At 41.2% G+C, this 14411-nt stretch overlaps 1 protein-coding gene across 7 annotated transcripts in view; it reads left to right on the top strand.

The window, feature by feature from the left end:
• ASPG (asparaginase) overlaps window positions 1–14024 on the top strand; it is a 55796-nt gene extending 41772 nt beyond the window's left edge. For 2 of the 7 annotated variants that reach the window (XM_065063343.1, XM_065063345.1), the window contains 3 exons: window positions 3412–3511; window positions 3834–3892; window positions 5560–6000. In XM_065063343.1, coding sequence (XP_064919415.1) covers window positions 3412–3511; window positions 3834–3887 — 154 coding nt within the window. In that variant the 3' untranslated portion in view covers window positions 3888–3892; window positions 5560–6000. Of the gene's footprint in view, window positions 1–3411; window positions 3512–3833; window positions 3893–5559; window positions 6001–6580 lie in introns of those variants that run through there. The other 5 variants (XR_010472731.1, XR_010472729.1, XR_010472730.1 and 2 more) reach the window with 5 other exon arrangements.
• The last annotated feature ends 387 nt before the right edge of the window (window positions 14025–14411 follow it).

The following is a 14411-nucleotide window of genomic DNA, read 5'->3' as shown; positions in this document are numbered from 1 at the left end:
TATACAATATGCAGCCTTTCAAAATCAGCAACTTTCCAAATAAGATGCCTCTTCAATTTAACATAAACGTGGGGGGTAAGGCTGGGGGAGGAAGGATAAATGTGCCTCTGCAGGAATTAGGACCAAGCTTCTGATGCCGGCTGTTTTTCAAAGAGGTCTGTCTCAACTGAGAGAGATGTGGAGATACTGGCTAAGAGCAGCACTCCCAAATGTGTTCAGGATAGAACAAGCCATGCCTTGTGCTGGACTTTTAACTTGCATTTTGAGGATTTTAATTAAAAAAAAAAAAAAAAAAAGGAAAAAAAATCAAATTTCTCTTCTGTAAGCATGATGATAGACCTAAAAAAAATAAAAAAGTAAGTCTTTCCTGATCACATCATACAGACACTGAAAAAGGAGAATCGCTGCAAAACCAGAGCTTTGTGTCCCTGGGAAAGATGAAGTCTAGTACCTGAGGAGGCAGGAGGGAACCCCAAGGTGTCATTTCACTGTACTCATTTCTTTCCAGATCTAGAACTGCATTGGCCCTGGTCCTTCTAAACCCTCTGAGACCTGAGCAGCTTCACTCCTGGTACCTTGACAATAACAGAGCAGCTCCTCTAACAGAGATTGTTTGATACTGGCGTGACAGGAGGCACAAAATAAGGGAGAGTAATTGTGTTATACCTGTTCTTCATATCTTAGGCCTGTCATCATCATGGCTACATTTGCTGTGCTGAAATGGGTGCATAATCATTTTTTCTAAATGCAAGAGTATTGATAGGCAGCATACCTGGGATTATCTGCCTTAGAAGGTGTCAGAGTTTAGTAAACTGTGGTAAGTAGTTCTTTGTTGACAAAGCAGGTTTTAAACATCCTGATAAGTGTATATTGAAGTTATTTTTATTCCATTTCATGATATAAAAATGATGGACTTGCTACTTAGAGGCTGCACTTGTAGTTGGAATTGCTGGCATAAATATCTTTGAGAAAAATACAGAGCAAAGGTCCCTGTAGTGTATGTTGAGAAGTTCTATGCATCTATTTGACTATATGAAGTACACTTAAAATGTAAAAACAAAATATGGATGCATTTGGCTTGACTACAGAGATCTGGAGTTGGAGAAAATGTTTTGTGGTGGTCTTGATTACAATCAATTTAGTGAATAGTAGGTACCTTCTATTTAGAGTGGTATCTAAATTTTCTTGCAAGCTACATTGCTTTTTGTTCCCTGGGTCACAGTCCCCATAGAATACATTTCTCACTTGATCAGTAAATGGCTGCTGCAAAATTGAAGATACTTCTGTGTATTTGGATTGCTGTAATGTCATGGAAGGAGACCACTTCACAGTGGTGACCTCTGGCAATGTGGGTTAAATTGCTCTTCCTGAACAGGTGCTATTAGACAGTTAATTTTCAGGTTAAGTGCAGCAGTCCTTGTTTGTTGCTTGCAGTGATGCTAGCTGAACTGCCCCGGGTTTGTAGGTTGGTAATATTTCTAAGTGTGCTGGTCTTTGCTCAAAGTGATTTCCGCTTTGCACGTGGCTGAGTGATGAGATTCCGTTTGGCAAATGCAGTGCTATCCCATCCAGTGCTGGAGGTGCTTCTAACTCTCATTTGCTAGGCAGGCTTTTTTGGTTTTTTCCTTAATTCTGGGACCTTCCAGTGTCAATGGCAAGAGACCTGTCTTTGTAAATAAACATAGTTCTTGTGTTCCAGAAGTGCCTGCTAAGCATTTTCTTCTCTGCTTTACTAATGCTTACACTTTTTCTTCATTAATGCCTACTTTTTCCTGCGGTTTCCTTAAGGACTTCCCTCTAAGCTTCCCATTAGACCTCTTTTGCCTTCTTCTGTTTCCATGTTGTTTCTGAGGGGCCTTTTTTTTGTGATGGCAGTTTTCACTAGCGATTTAGCGATCCTTTCCTTCATGATGTCAGACTGAAGCACTGTTAAACCTCATGGCACCCCACCGCCCCTTCCCTGTGGCCCAAAGACCCCAGCTGTAGGTCTTCTGCCCTGCCTCGGGGTTGGTGGCGTTGCACAGAGGAACGCAGACAGACACCATTTGCTTTCTGTTTTCATGCCCAGCCGCTGGAAGTGCTGCAAGCAAAAGCCTCTCTCTGACTTTCTCCTCAGACTGCTGCAATTAGAGGCTTCCACTCCCCTGAAAACATTTTTTTTTCAGGTACTTAAGAGATTTAATCAACGACATAAGTGATTTCAGCCTCGCAGAGAAGTGAGTGTTGCAGCCCTGATTTCAGGGTTTGTTCCATAAGCTACCTGACTGCCCCTTGCATCTTCCAGCCTTCTCTGCTCTCCACCAGGTCTGCCTGGCTTGGTTGTCACACCCAGGAGCCCGTCACCAACCTCCATGCCTGCTGCCAGCAGGATGCCTTTCCCCCACAGCGAGCACTGTTTCAAGGCAGCAAACTCTGAACTTATTAAGTTTGGGGAGGGTTCCCCCTCTCTTAATGAGATTCAGCCTCACTTGATGATTATCAGCGCGGTTCTGCTTAAACAGTCTGCAAGCACCCGGCAGGCTCTGGTCTGAAGCCTGACAGATGTCGGTATCTTGACAAAACTGAAGATAATCCTCCAGATTTGCTGTCCCATCAGCCTTTCTACAGGCTCAGTACAAACAGTAATGCCTTTGCATATGTACAGGCTGTTAGCCCTTCTTTTACCAAAATAAAAGTTAAAAATGGACCTGAAGTATCACGGATGAGACTACCAGCTGATGTGCGAAGAAACAATCTGGTGTACGTTTCTCTGAAAAATTTGAACTCATTTATTTGTATATGATTAATTTTGATCCTTTCTATTGCTCGTTATATATGGCAGAGGTCATCTTTAAAAAGTAGGGTTTTTTTTTGCTTGCTACCCACTTAAATCTCCCGAATTATCTTATAAAACCTAAAAAAATGTAGCTAGGTTACCATCCATGTGCTATCACACAAACATGCTGTCATAACTCCTGATAGCAACCATAGTTATGCTGACTTGTGCAGGGGGTTTCTCAGTGGTTTGAACAAGGCACATCTGGCTGTGCTCTCTCAGCTGCATCTCAACTCAGCCATTGCCCTCCCCCCAACTCATTTCATGAGATAAATATTGTGTTGTGAAATATGAAACTGCATGACTTTTTTTTCCCCTTTGGTCATAGTCACACCCACTATGTGAAACTAGCCTGTTGTAAGTACTTCTAGCACAGCCCTGTTAATTTAAGGAACTGATTCATCAAGCTGTGTTGCTTGCTCAGCTACTCCAAGCTGTTGTAATAGTGTTCATTTACTTACCCCTCTACCCTGACAGCCATGTTGAGCCTGTTCTGGTTCGGTGTTTGCCTGCTCAGCTAATGGACAGGGCCCAGGAGTGCGCTGAAATGAAAGATTTAGAACCTATATTAATTCAATATTAATTTTTTTCCCCAGCCTTTCAGCTGAAGGCGATGTGGATGGGCTGTATGCCTGGCACCTCGCTGGTGCAGACCTGGAGCAAACTGGTTATGATGGCAGGAATCCCCTACAAGTAGTAAGTGTGCATACGGCTGTACTCCATTTGGCGTGCTAGCTGCGTCAGTAATAACACACACTGTCAGATAATATTAGTTTGGGTAAAGTAAATGCTGCTTTGGGGACTACAAACTGGATTAGAGTCTCTTACAAACTCAAGTCTGGTGCTGTTCCGAAGTAATAAACGGTTGGAGCCAGAATTTTCTCGTCTATGTCAGAGGAATTAAAATTTAAATTGGATTTTAATTATTTTGTGGTAACATATTCTTACTTCCCACAAGTAAGCATTTGCATGTCCTGGTGCACAGGATGGCAGGATTTATTCATCTTTCTACTTACAGGCAGAGGCTACCGGGCATAAGGAGGTTCTTGACTTCTTTAGACAAAAGCGGTGAAGAAGGTAAGGTCTCATTTTCAAGCGCCAGATTTCTGAACTGTTCGGATCAGCATACACATGTATGAAGGGGGATTTTGTACTTAAGCCCTCGTTCACCCTGGGCCATCCAGGCTCGGCGGCAGTCCCTGACTTGGTTTCTGATACTACTCTGAATACTTTAATCCTTTTTTGTAGAGTGGGGCTAATGTTTACTCCTCTTTCTGCCCGAGCCTGGAAGTGCTTTTTTATGGTGCATTCCACAGTGCGGTTCTGAACTCGGTTGGGAAGAAAAAAGCTACCGAAATAAAACCACTGAGGGCAGCAATGTCTTGTTCTGTTGGCCTGTTGTGATAAATTGTTCCATCTTGCCTGAATTAGGGAAGAAAAATGCATTTTATTAGGCATGTTGCCAGGCCTGGTTTGCAGGGTGCCGTGCCCACGGCCCGGGCTCTTACCCTTCTGGCAGCAGAGCCACGGGGCCACCGCAGCCCTTGTGCCACACAGCTCAGGAGATGCTGCCGTGGCACCCACAGTGTTTCCACCTGCACACTCCCTCTGGCTTTTAAAAGAGCGCCAAACGCTAACCCATCTCTTAACATAACATAGTTAACCTCCACGGGAAACGTGGGGCAGGTTCTTAGCAGACAGGAGTTGTTTGTTCTCCAGACATAGCCTGCAGAAGGGTCCCTTTCAGCAGAGAGCTCTGCCGAGGGCTTGCTCCTCCTCTGGGCGCAGGACAGGGCAGTGCCATGGCCTCTCTCTTACTCAGACCTTACACATAGCTGCCTTGTTGTCTCCGACACAGACACCCAGTGCGAATCTCTTTTGTGCTGCTAACACACGAGGTGTGTTTCTCTCGCTGTGTGCGTGTGAGGCGGATGTGAGCCTCCCATTCAAAGCGTCACATCTGACAAGTCTCTCTGTAGGAAACTTGTCTGGGCGTTTGACCTTCTCCAGTGCTGTGGTGTAACTGGAGGCATTTAAAACACTTGCCTTTCATTTCTCAGAACTCCTTTCTGATGCAATACCTTGTTGATTTAGATATCATCTCCAATATATTGGCAAGCCTAATCCCAATTTAAATATTGGGAGGATATGATCTCCTTTACTTAATAAAATTAACACAAAATTTAGTTAAAGGTTTGCTGCATCCATGGCTACCTTGCCACTTGTGTGTCCCATTTCATCAATGAGATTGAATTCATGTGTATGTAAGTGGGGAGCTGCACCTGGAACCATAGCATTTTTTCATCACTGTGAACTGGTCTAAATAAACACAGGGCAGAATCCGGCATTTTTTCCTTTCTTGTAAACTTTTGGTATTTTCTTTGTTTTTAGCATGAGGTGTAATCACAGTCTCGAGCATTTAAATGGAATTTTTGCAGTGTCCAGGATGAAGATGCTAAAAATACCTTCAGAATATGGGTTATGTTGCACAGGGTTTCCACTTTGAGGGAAATAAGTCTGCAGAAATCACTTTTCTCTTGTAAGTGGGTAGTGAATATGCTAAATGCTCGAATTCTACACAGATCATCTCTTAATTCCATTGGACTGAGCCACCGGTGGCGTAGGCAGGCTGAAGGAAGCATTCCGTACTGGGTGAGAACTTGCTTGGCAGGCTACATGGTAATGTCTTCTAAGGGAGGTTTGAATACTGCCTAGTTTAAGACATACATTTTCTTGTTCTCCAGAGGCTGTAGAAGATGGTCACTTCTCTTCAGAAATCCCAGTTTTGAACACTAACAGTGTTAAGCAGTTATGGGAGGAAAAGAGAAGAACAACGGTAGCTGCACTTGGAGCATACAGGAAATCTAGAGCTTAGAAATATGTTTTACTTAGGATCACATTAATTTCTTTGGGGTTTTCTAAAAATGTTTTGCTGCCGTTTTTTTTTTTAATAGTTTGTGGTTTTTTTTAAAATAAAATTTATGAGCAAGTGAAGCTGGAATGTATTGCCTTTACTGTACAAGTTCTGGTTTTAGAGAGGCCTTCTGAATGTTATGCCTTCTTATGTTAAATGAACAAGCACAGTATTGCAGGAGCAGCAAACAATGCTGTGGTGAATTCATATCAAGAAAAAACATCGGATTGTGCATTTCTGGGTTTCAGCTAATAAAATGTCTGAGGAACAATGTTGGTTTCACTTTGTCTGTTTTTTTGCAATGGTTTGTATCACTTAAGTTGCAATTACAGCAATTGTGAGTGTCAGTGCAAACAATTGAATCAGTCATGGGCATCTGCCTGCAGTTGTGTACTAATCTTCACCAATGTGTCACTATAAAACCTCACTTAAAATGAGTAGGAGGCAGATGCCATAAAGCATGTTTGTGGGGCCGTGTAAGTGAATTGATTGTTTTGTTTCTAATAGCATCTTTCCCACATCCTGAACGGAAAATAATCAAGATTGCTACATGCTGGACACGTGAAATTTTGGACTGTAAATGTGATCTCAGTATTAACAAACCCCAAGTTTAAAGACCCAACACTTTCAGACTAAAGAGAAAAAAAAGTGATATGTATCTTTTCAGCTGCATCTACCCTAGAATATGTAAACATAAAGAATACTTCAGGCAAATGCATATATTGGAGATGGCAACTTGTAATTTCACCTAGAGCTTCTGCAGTAATCCATGTGGATTTTCTATCTGCTTCATCTGAAGGGAATCTTTGAAGTGCAGATAGTTTTCTCTTTTTCCTTTTTACACTCTTCAGCCTTCCCACAGCTGTTCTTATGGAGAAAAGCTGCATGGACAACTTGCTGAGCCTGCTGGTATTGAAAGATTCCCAAGGTATGTTGCATATCAGAGCCTGTAAAACAAGGTAACTGCGCATGTAGTCTGAGGAAATGCTGTATACGCTCCAGTTCAAAACAAAACCATAAAAATGCATGACATTTAAATGTGAAGAGTTGTGTACTTCTTCACTGTGCTCACAGAAGTTATAACTATACTGTCTCATTAGTAAATAATTGTTGTTATATAGCAATAAACATACTTTAGATTGAATAAAGTTAAGATGGAATTAAGGAAATGAGATCTAACATAAAAAATCAGGTTTCAAATTAATCACCTTTTTGGTGTTTTATCTGTGAATACATAAAGACAATGTATGTGATAAAGTCATATTTGTGAAAATTCTTACAATGAGGAGAAATACCATGCACAAGCTCTTCTACGCTATTCTACACTATTCACTTGTCAATAGTCTAAGAGTTGATGCACTGAACTAGGAAATCCCTGATCAATCCCTGCAAGTGACTTGGGATTGGAATTTTTGTGTTTTGTTAATGATTCTCAGATGCAATAATTTACCCTTAGCAGCATCCATTCTTTATTTCTGTACCAGAATGACTGAGTGCAACATACACAGAAGCATCAATATTTTCCTTATACCTTTCAATAAGGGTAGATTTGATCTACAGGAAAATTTCTGAACAATAAGGTTCTTACATTTCTAAAATAAAACACCCATCTAAAGTACAAAACATACTTTTTTTTTTTTCTTTTGAACAAAGAATGGTATTCTAGTGTGAATTACTGAAATAATAGGTACTAATAGTAAAACTGAAGGAGATGAAAGAAAACACAGAACCATTTTATTTCTGCGTATGAACCAGGTAAAGACACAAATGACAACATTTAGAAATGTGATCTAGTAAGAAAACTTCTAGTTCAAAGTTCATAAAGTTAAAATGAAATTGTTCGGGTCACATTTACAGTGAGAATAAAGCAGTATTAGCTTCTTTCTGACAAACCTTTACAGAAATGTATATCCTATTAATATGTTATCTTGCATAAGATAGTATTCCTGCAACTTTATAGAAAATCTGCCATTTGTCTTATACAAGTATCTAACAAAGACTTTAATGGCAAATGTATGAATGTAAACTTAACATTTATCTGGAAAAGAACCGGATCTCTTTGATATACATCGAAATTTCATTCCAGAACCGTAACAGTCTGTGTGCATTAAGAGGAACTGTATAGGGTACTGTGATTTAAAAAATGGCAAAAATCACCCAGTCAAGGCGAGAAACTTCAGCTCTTGTTTCGTTGTCGGGGACAAACATCAATAACGCTTTTGAGATCCCGTGTTTGTCTCGTTGGTCCATTACACCCTTTGCTCTGTGCAGTGGATTTAATGATAATAATTACGCTCTCTGTGATAACTCTCAGTCTTATAATGAACCTGTTTGTGTGTAGTAACCTGTAAGCTTTACATTGTTATTGATCAAAAGCAAAATCTTGTTATTAGTAAGGAATGAAAATTCTACCTATTTGTTTTAGTTACTATAAGCAGGTGAGTGTCTTTCATTAGTTAAAGTATGCTAGACATTCCAGGGGCAGCTTAACTTTTAAAACATCCTAGTTTTTCTCCTTCGGATCATCCCTGGAAAGATCAAACACACTGTTCTTGTTGTCCAGCCATGTTCTGCTTGGTAAAGGTTTGCAGATGAAGCAGCTGACCAGGGTCATGACTAATGCAAACATGCTCATTCTATTGCCAGGACAAGCTGTGGATCCATTTCATGACTTCTGTAACAGCTTTTAATTGCTGTCACCAGTTATGTCCATGTGCCCTTTCATATCTACATGCAGTTCTAGTTTGTTTGGTCAAATACATACTGCAAGGACCATCTGCGGATCTGTGCTTGATACTTGATACACAGTACACCTTGGAATAGCCTGGTAGAAGCTGGACAAAGTAAGTTTTGCGTTCTTTTGGTGCACAGAAGCTTGTGATATTTTTTAGTATCAGTTCTTAATGCTTATTGAAAAATAAAGATGACGTTTCAGTTTCTGTTAGGAAACAGCAGTGGCTCCCATTCTTTTCCAGCCTCAGTGTAATAACACGAGTGTTCGGGCTGTGGCTTCCCTTGCCTGATAACAGCATCAGCAGGTGAAACACTGTACCAGGAACAAGCTCCTGAGACAGCCTGATAGCACCTGTGTGTGAGAGGGGCTGCTGCTGGTCTGTGACCACCTCGTTAAACAGCACAAGTGTGTGCGTGACTTCTGCAGTGACTATACAACAGCAAAAAGGCATAGTCAGTAATCTGAGACTCGTAGCTGCTGCACAAATGTTTCGTTTCCAGCGCTGGATCTTTGAAGTCGCAGTGGTGCTCTGGGAGCGAATGCTGGTGCTGGAACCTCTGCTGCCTCTCCACGGAGGAGACGCTGTGACTGCCTCCTGTAAAAGTCAAACATTACATCAATTCTACAGCTTTCTTCACTTGAAAGACAACACCCAGCTTCCACTGTTTCTTTTTCCTAACGATCCAGCTAGTATTGCCAAGGGATAGGGACGAGTTGGCCTATGTCAGCACTTCTCTAACACTGCAGAAAGCAGAGATTTGCACAACTAACTTGTCCAAGTTCCTGTCTGATTTGAGTTACAACTTTCCTCTCCTGAATGCAACCACTTTCTTTTTGCTAATGTCTGAAAATATTAAGTTTCTCTTTGGAGACTCTCTTATAAAACCTTTGGGATGGAAGGGCATTCTTAATTGTTTGAAAAATCAGCATGCGCTTGCTTCTTGGTAAACTGTTAACATCTGTCAAGGCTGGCTGACCCACTGACAGATTGACTGTGTCTGATCAGTACTTGCTGAATTAAATCAGCTGTTCAGCAAGGCTTCAGTATCTGCTTGTTCTTCTTAAATTGTTAAATAACTCAAATTCTGCACATCTTAAATTAGAATTGCTGTACTATAGCATGTTTTGTACACGGATTTTGGTACTCTAGCAAAGAGTGATAATGAAATCTCTCATCTGGAACTAAACCCCTTTACCCTCCTTGAATCAGAGGTTATTTGCAGTCTTCTGAATAGTGTGATCTACTGGGATTTTTCCAAAAATATTGTGATCTAGTTGGGAGATTCCTCCATCTTTAAGGTGGGTCCAAGTAGCGAAATGACTGAGGGAAATGTATCCCTTGCAAAGCGCACCCAGTTCCACTTACATACAAAACATTATAGGATCCATAGCATGAGCAAATTCAGCCATAGGTGTAATCCCCGTCTCCAGGTACCTATGCGCATCCCTGCATAGGACCTACCACAGCAGTGTAAGAAATGAAATGCTTTTAGTTTCCAGCATCACAATTTGAGATAAACCTGAAGTAAACTGTGTGATGGGTGAAAACAAGAAATCGTAAAGAACTGATCAAATGTGCCCAGCATATGCTATCACAAGCATTGCTGGTACATCTGTGTCTCTTCCAAGTGGACTCTATCAGCAGTATAATCATCTTCTAGACTAGTAAGACTAGTCTTTCCATGATTCTTTAACAATGTTCTATGACAGTGTGGTGATTGATTGCATGGCTGTAACAAAACTTCCATTTTAGTGACTCTTTTAGAAAAGCTACTAATGTAGAAAACTTATAAGATATGTAAAATACTCTACAGAACCATACAAATGAATCTGTGGGACTCAAATGTTGCCACCTTAGATAGTCTGTGAGTCAGAATAAAATCTGGTACTACCAGATTTATTATTTGTGCAAAGCGTCTACCTGAAAATTACTGTAGGAACTTCATTAGACATACATTTGTTTACCTGTGATCAGGTGAATGGGAAGAGGCAGAAGCCTGCATCTCAGGAGTGTAGCTGGGACAGGTATCCTGCATCTCAGCAACAAAATGGAACGTCTAGCGTAAACCGCACAAAATAGCACTACTTAGTGTGGCTCTATTTGGAAGGGTTGATACAAATCTCATGGTCAAAGGATTTGGTCCTTGATGTCCAAATCTGTGTTGATGTCTGACCAAAATTGCTGCTGACATCGCAGGAGGATGTAAGAGACGGAGCACAGACTCCTGGCAGGCTCTGTTGGCAGGGGAGAGGCAGAAGAAGAAGAGGCAGGAGAGGCATTGCCCCTTTCCCCCTCACCCAGCTCTGCCCGGTCTCACCTGTTCGGGCATGCTCAGCTGTTGCTTATCTTGCGCACTCCCACTGGCGTCTTGAGCTCCAAGCCGACACCTCCCTCCCACCCCAGGATGCTGCACATCAGAGGGAGATGTCAGCCAAATCCATGGGCAGGTGCCAACCAACAACATCCTGCAGCTTTGCTCCGCAGCCTCCTCCGCGCACGGGCGCTGCCAGGCTTCGCCAGCGCGGGGCCTGGTGCGTGGCACGTCGCACGACCAGCCAGAAAAAGGCTGAGAGATTGTTCTCTGTCTTGCAGCAGCAATAAATATCACAACAATAAATAACCACTGAATTCCTTCAAATCTTCTGGGCTTCAAAATACGTTCAAAATGGGACCAGAATGGCCAGGGGAGATGTTACCTGGCCAGAACTGCCTGCTTAGGAGCGTATGCAGCACTTCTGAGCACAGATGAGCTCCATTAATTACATGTTTATGTGCACAGTAAACCTGTTTCTTCTGTAGTGCTGCTGTTGTAGATCCTATTAGGCTCTTGTGCTTGGTGTTCAAGAGTCACAGATGCTGATTTTTAGAGCTTACAAGTGAAATCAGATGAGACTCCATGCAGTGAAAGGGGCAAGAGAATGACAATAGTGTTCGTTTACATCAGCTGATTATTTCTACACCTTGATTTCCAATTATTTAACATTAAATGATGAATTATTAGCATAGAAGAGGAATGACAGTCCTGGCAATTCAGTAGCAATGGTTACATATAGCAAAGAAGAATTTCAAGTTAAAGAAATATGAATCGTAATGGCAATCTTTTGCTGAGAGATAAGGAAGTTATCACAATCAGAACAGAGTTGTAAATTAATCCTGTCATATGCAAGAAGCTGCTGTGCTGGGGAGATTCTGTGATGGTGATGCCTGTGCATGAATCATTACCCTCACATCATTCAGGCTGTGTGACTTCCTTCCTGGATATGTTTTGCTGTGGATCTTTGTGACCAGGGCCCAGTAAAAGTAGGATTTCAATATATCAGGTTTTTTTTCTGTGGCACATCTGAATTTCTGATTCCCAGAGAACACTGAGTGTGGGGTGACTGATTCCCAGCACCCCTGAGGCAGGACATCCAGCAGAGATCTCTGCTGAAGCCTGCAGAGCTCCAGGGCTTCAGGACAAAGATGATGGTCTGTTATCTCTGCTGACTGACAAACGTGTGATGTGAAATAAGTCAGTTTATTTCCTTGGACCACTCTAACCGAGCTCTCTGCCCACAGCTATGTCACCATTCACCACTGTTGTTTGGAAAGTTCTACATTCAAGGACATAAAACCAGAAATATGAGATGTTGCTAAAAATTGCCGTGCTACTTCACTGCAAAGTCACACTCTGTATCTTCAGTGGCTTGAACCAGCACATACTTAGGAAATCTCAATAACTGGTCAAATAATTTGTAATTACTTCCTTTCTGGTGGCTTTATTGGATGGAACACATAATTCTGCCAACTCCGAAAAAACAGCTGGTCGGTGAACATGAAAAATAAAGTCGGTACAAGGTTTGTGATGGCCATCACAATTAAACATTTTAATCAATTATAAAGTTATTAAAGTGCACATAATGCACAGCTGCGAATCTTAAATATGAAATTGTTGTCTGAAATTTTCAGAAAAAGCTAGTGATTTCAAGTGTCAGCTTCCAGGCTCTAACATGAACCTTAAGGGTGGAATAAAAGGTGGCTGGTATTTTATGAAAGTCAGCTCCTCGTACAGAGTCAGGCACCTGGGAAGTGAGGCATTCAGAATTACTGGTCATGTCAAAATCTTGTTCACTGGCTATTTAATTTGTATTTTTATTTCAAATTAAAAAATCAAAAGCAAAATACAATACAAACACACACCAAAAAAAAAAAAAAAAAAAAAAGAAAAGAAAAAAAAACATAACAAAAAGGAGAAAGAAGAATTGATTGTGAGGAGATTTTAAAAAGTAACCATGAGACCGAACTTTCCTGCAATTTTGTACGAATGCTACAGAGATTGTTTATCCAGAGCTGATTGCAAAACAGGACTCAGTGGATTCCGTTTCTCATACGCACATCTCTAGCTGTCATCTCAAAGGCACTGCTGTGGCTCCTGAGCTTCCAGTGGAAAGTCATGGCAAAGTGTCACCTACACCAGCACTGCAGAAGTTTCTCCTCATTGTTTGCAACATGCTTTTCCTAATGTTTTTAGGGCTCCTAGTGCTGGAGTTGAAACTTCTCCTTAATATCGAGCTCTCACACAGAATCACAGAATGTCAGGGATTGGAAGGGACCTCAAAAGATCATCCAGTCCAATCCCCCTGCCGGAGCAGGATCACTTAGATGAGGTTACACAGGAATGTGTCCAGAGAAGGAGGCTCCACAAGCCCCCTGGTCAGCCTCTTCCAGTGCTCTGTTACCCTCACTGAGAAGAAGTTTCTTCTCAAATTTAAGTGGAACATCTTGTGTTCCAGTTTGAACCCATTGCCCCTTGTCCTACCACTGGTCATCACCGAGAAGAGCCTGGCTCCATCCTCCTGACACTCACCCTTTACATATTTTAAATGTTAATGAGGTCACTCCTCAGTCTCCTCTTCTCCAAGCTAAAGAGCCCCAGCTCTCTCAGCCTTTCAATGCAGCCTCTCGAAGCAGAGGCTGATGGATCTCCCAGGATACATCCGCTTGACAGCTCATGCGCCACCTCTGCAGCACAAGGATGGTTTTTCACCCTTTTTCCTTTTTTTTGTTTCTTTTTTCCAGCTGCTGCTGTATAGGTAACTGTACCCACTGATCCAGCATCAAGTGTGCAAAGCCCAGAGGTCCCCTTATTCTACGCTTTTTATTAAAAGAACTGATATATTCAACAATTAAATCGGGTATTTGAAGAACTGAAAATTTTCACTGTTATTTACTGCTAGCTATTGTGCTACCGTGTACAGACAAAGCTTGACTTGAAAAAATTCTCCCAAAGACGGAAAAAGTATATTAATTTATATAATGTAATTTACACAGCTAACTGCTGGAAGGAACAAGATGCTAAATCAGAGCAAGGAAATTGATGAAGTGTGGTATTATGGGCTAAATTAGTATGGAACCTCTGTAGTGCTCAGGGATGATGAACTGTCTAGATAGAGCATATGAGATAAAAACTCCTCTCCTGTTGTTGAGATAAAAACTCCTCTCCTGTATATTTTGGATTTAATCAAAATTTTGTGCGTACTATGGTGCCATTTTCCAATAAACTGTGAATTCTTCATATAAAGATGTTATCCATATTTTATTTTCTAGCATGTCTTTATTAATTCAACTACTGAATGGCAAACCCACAATGTTTCTAAAAGTTCTTGGCTGGAAAAACATCCCACTGTATGTATCTATATATCTTTATCAATAAATCACTTAATGGTATTTAGGCAATCATCTCAAAAGGCTTTCTATTTGTGAGGAAGAACTAGGCCATGTCCCAAGGTGTTTATTACTGCAAAATAAGTTACTATCAAGCTATTATTATGTTCACATGTGACATGTAGTGGGATGTTATATTGACAAATGAGTTCGAACCAACTAAAGTAAACAAGAAGTTGCCCCATCAGTGTTTGCTATGAACATATGGAATGCTGATTTCCCAGAGTGGGAGAAAAATCCACTT

This window comes from Columba livia, chromosome 5 (genome assembly GCF_036013475.1).
Source record: "Columba livia isolate bColLiv1 breed racing homer chromosome 5, bColLiv1.pat.W.v2, whole genome shotgun sequence".
NCBI classification, from domain to species: Eukaryota; Metazoa; Chordata; class Aves; order Columbiformes; family Columbidae; genus Columba; species Columba livia.
Note: the sequence above shows the minus strand (reverse complement) of the source record. Positions and strands in the feature narration are given on the sequence as shown.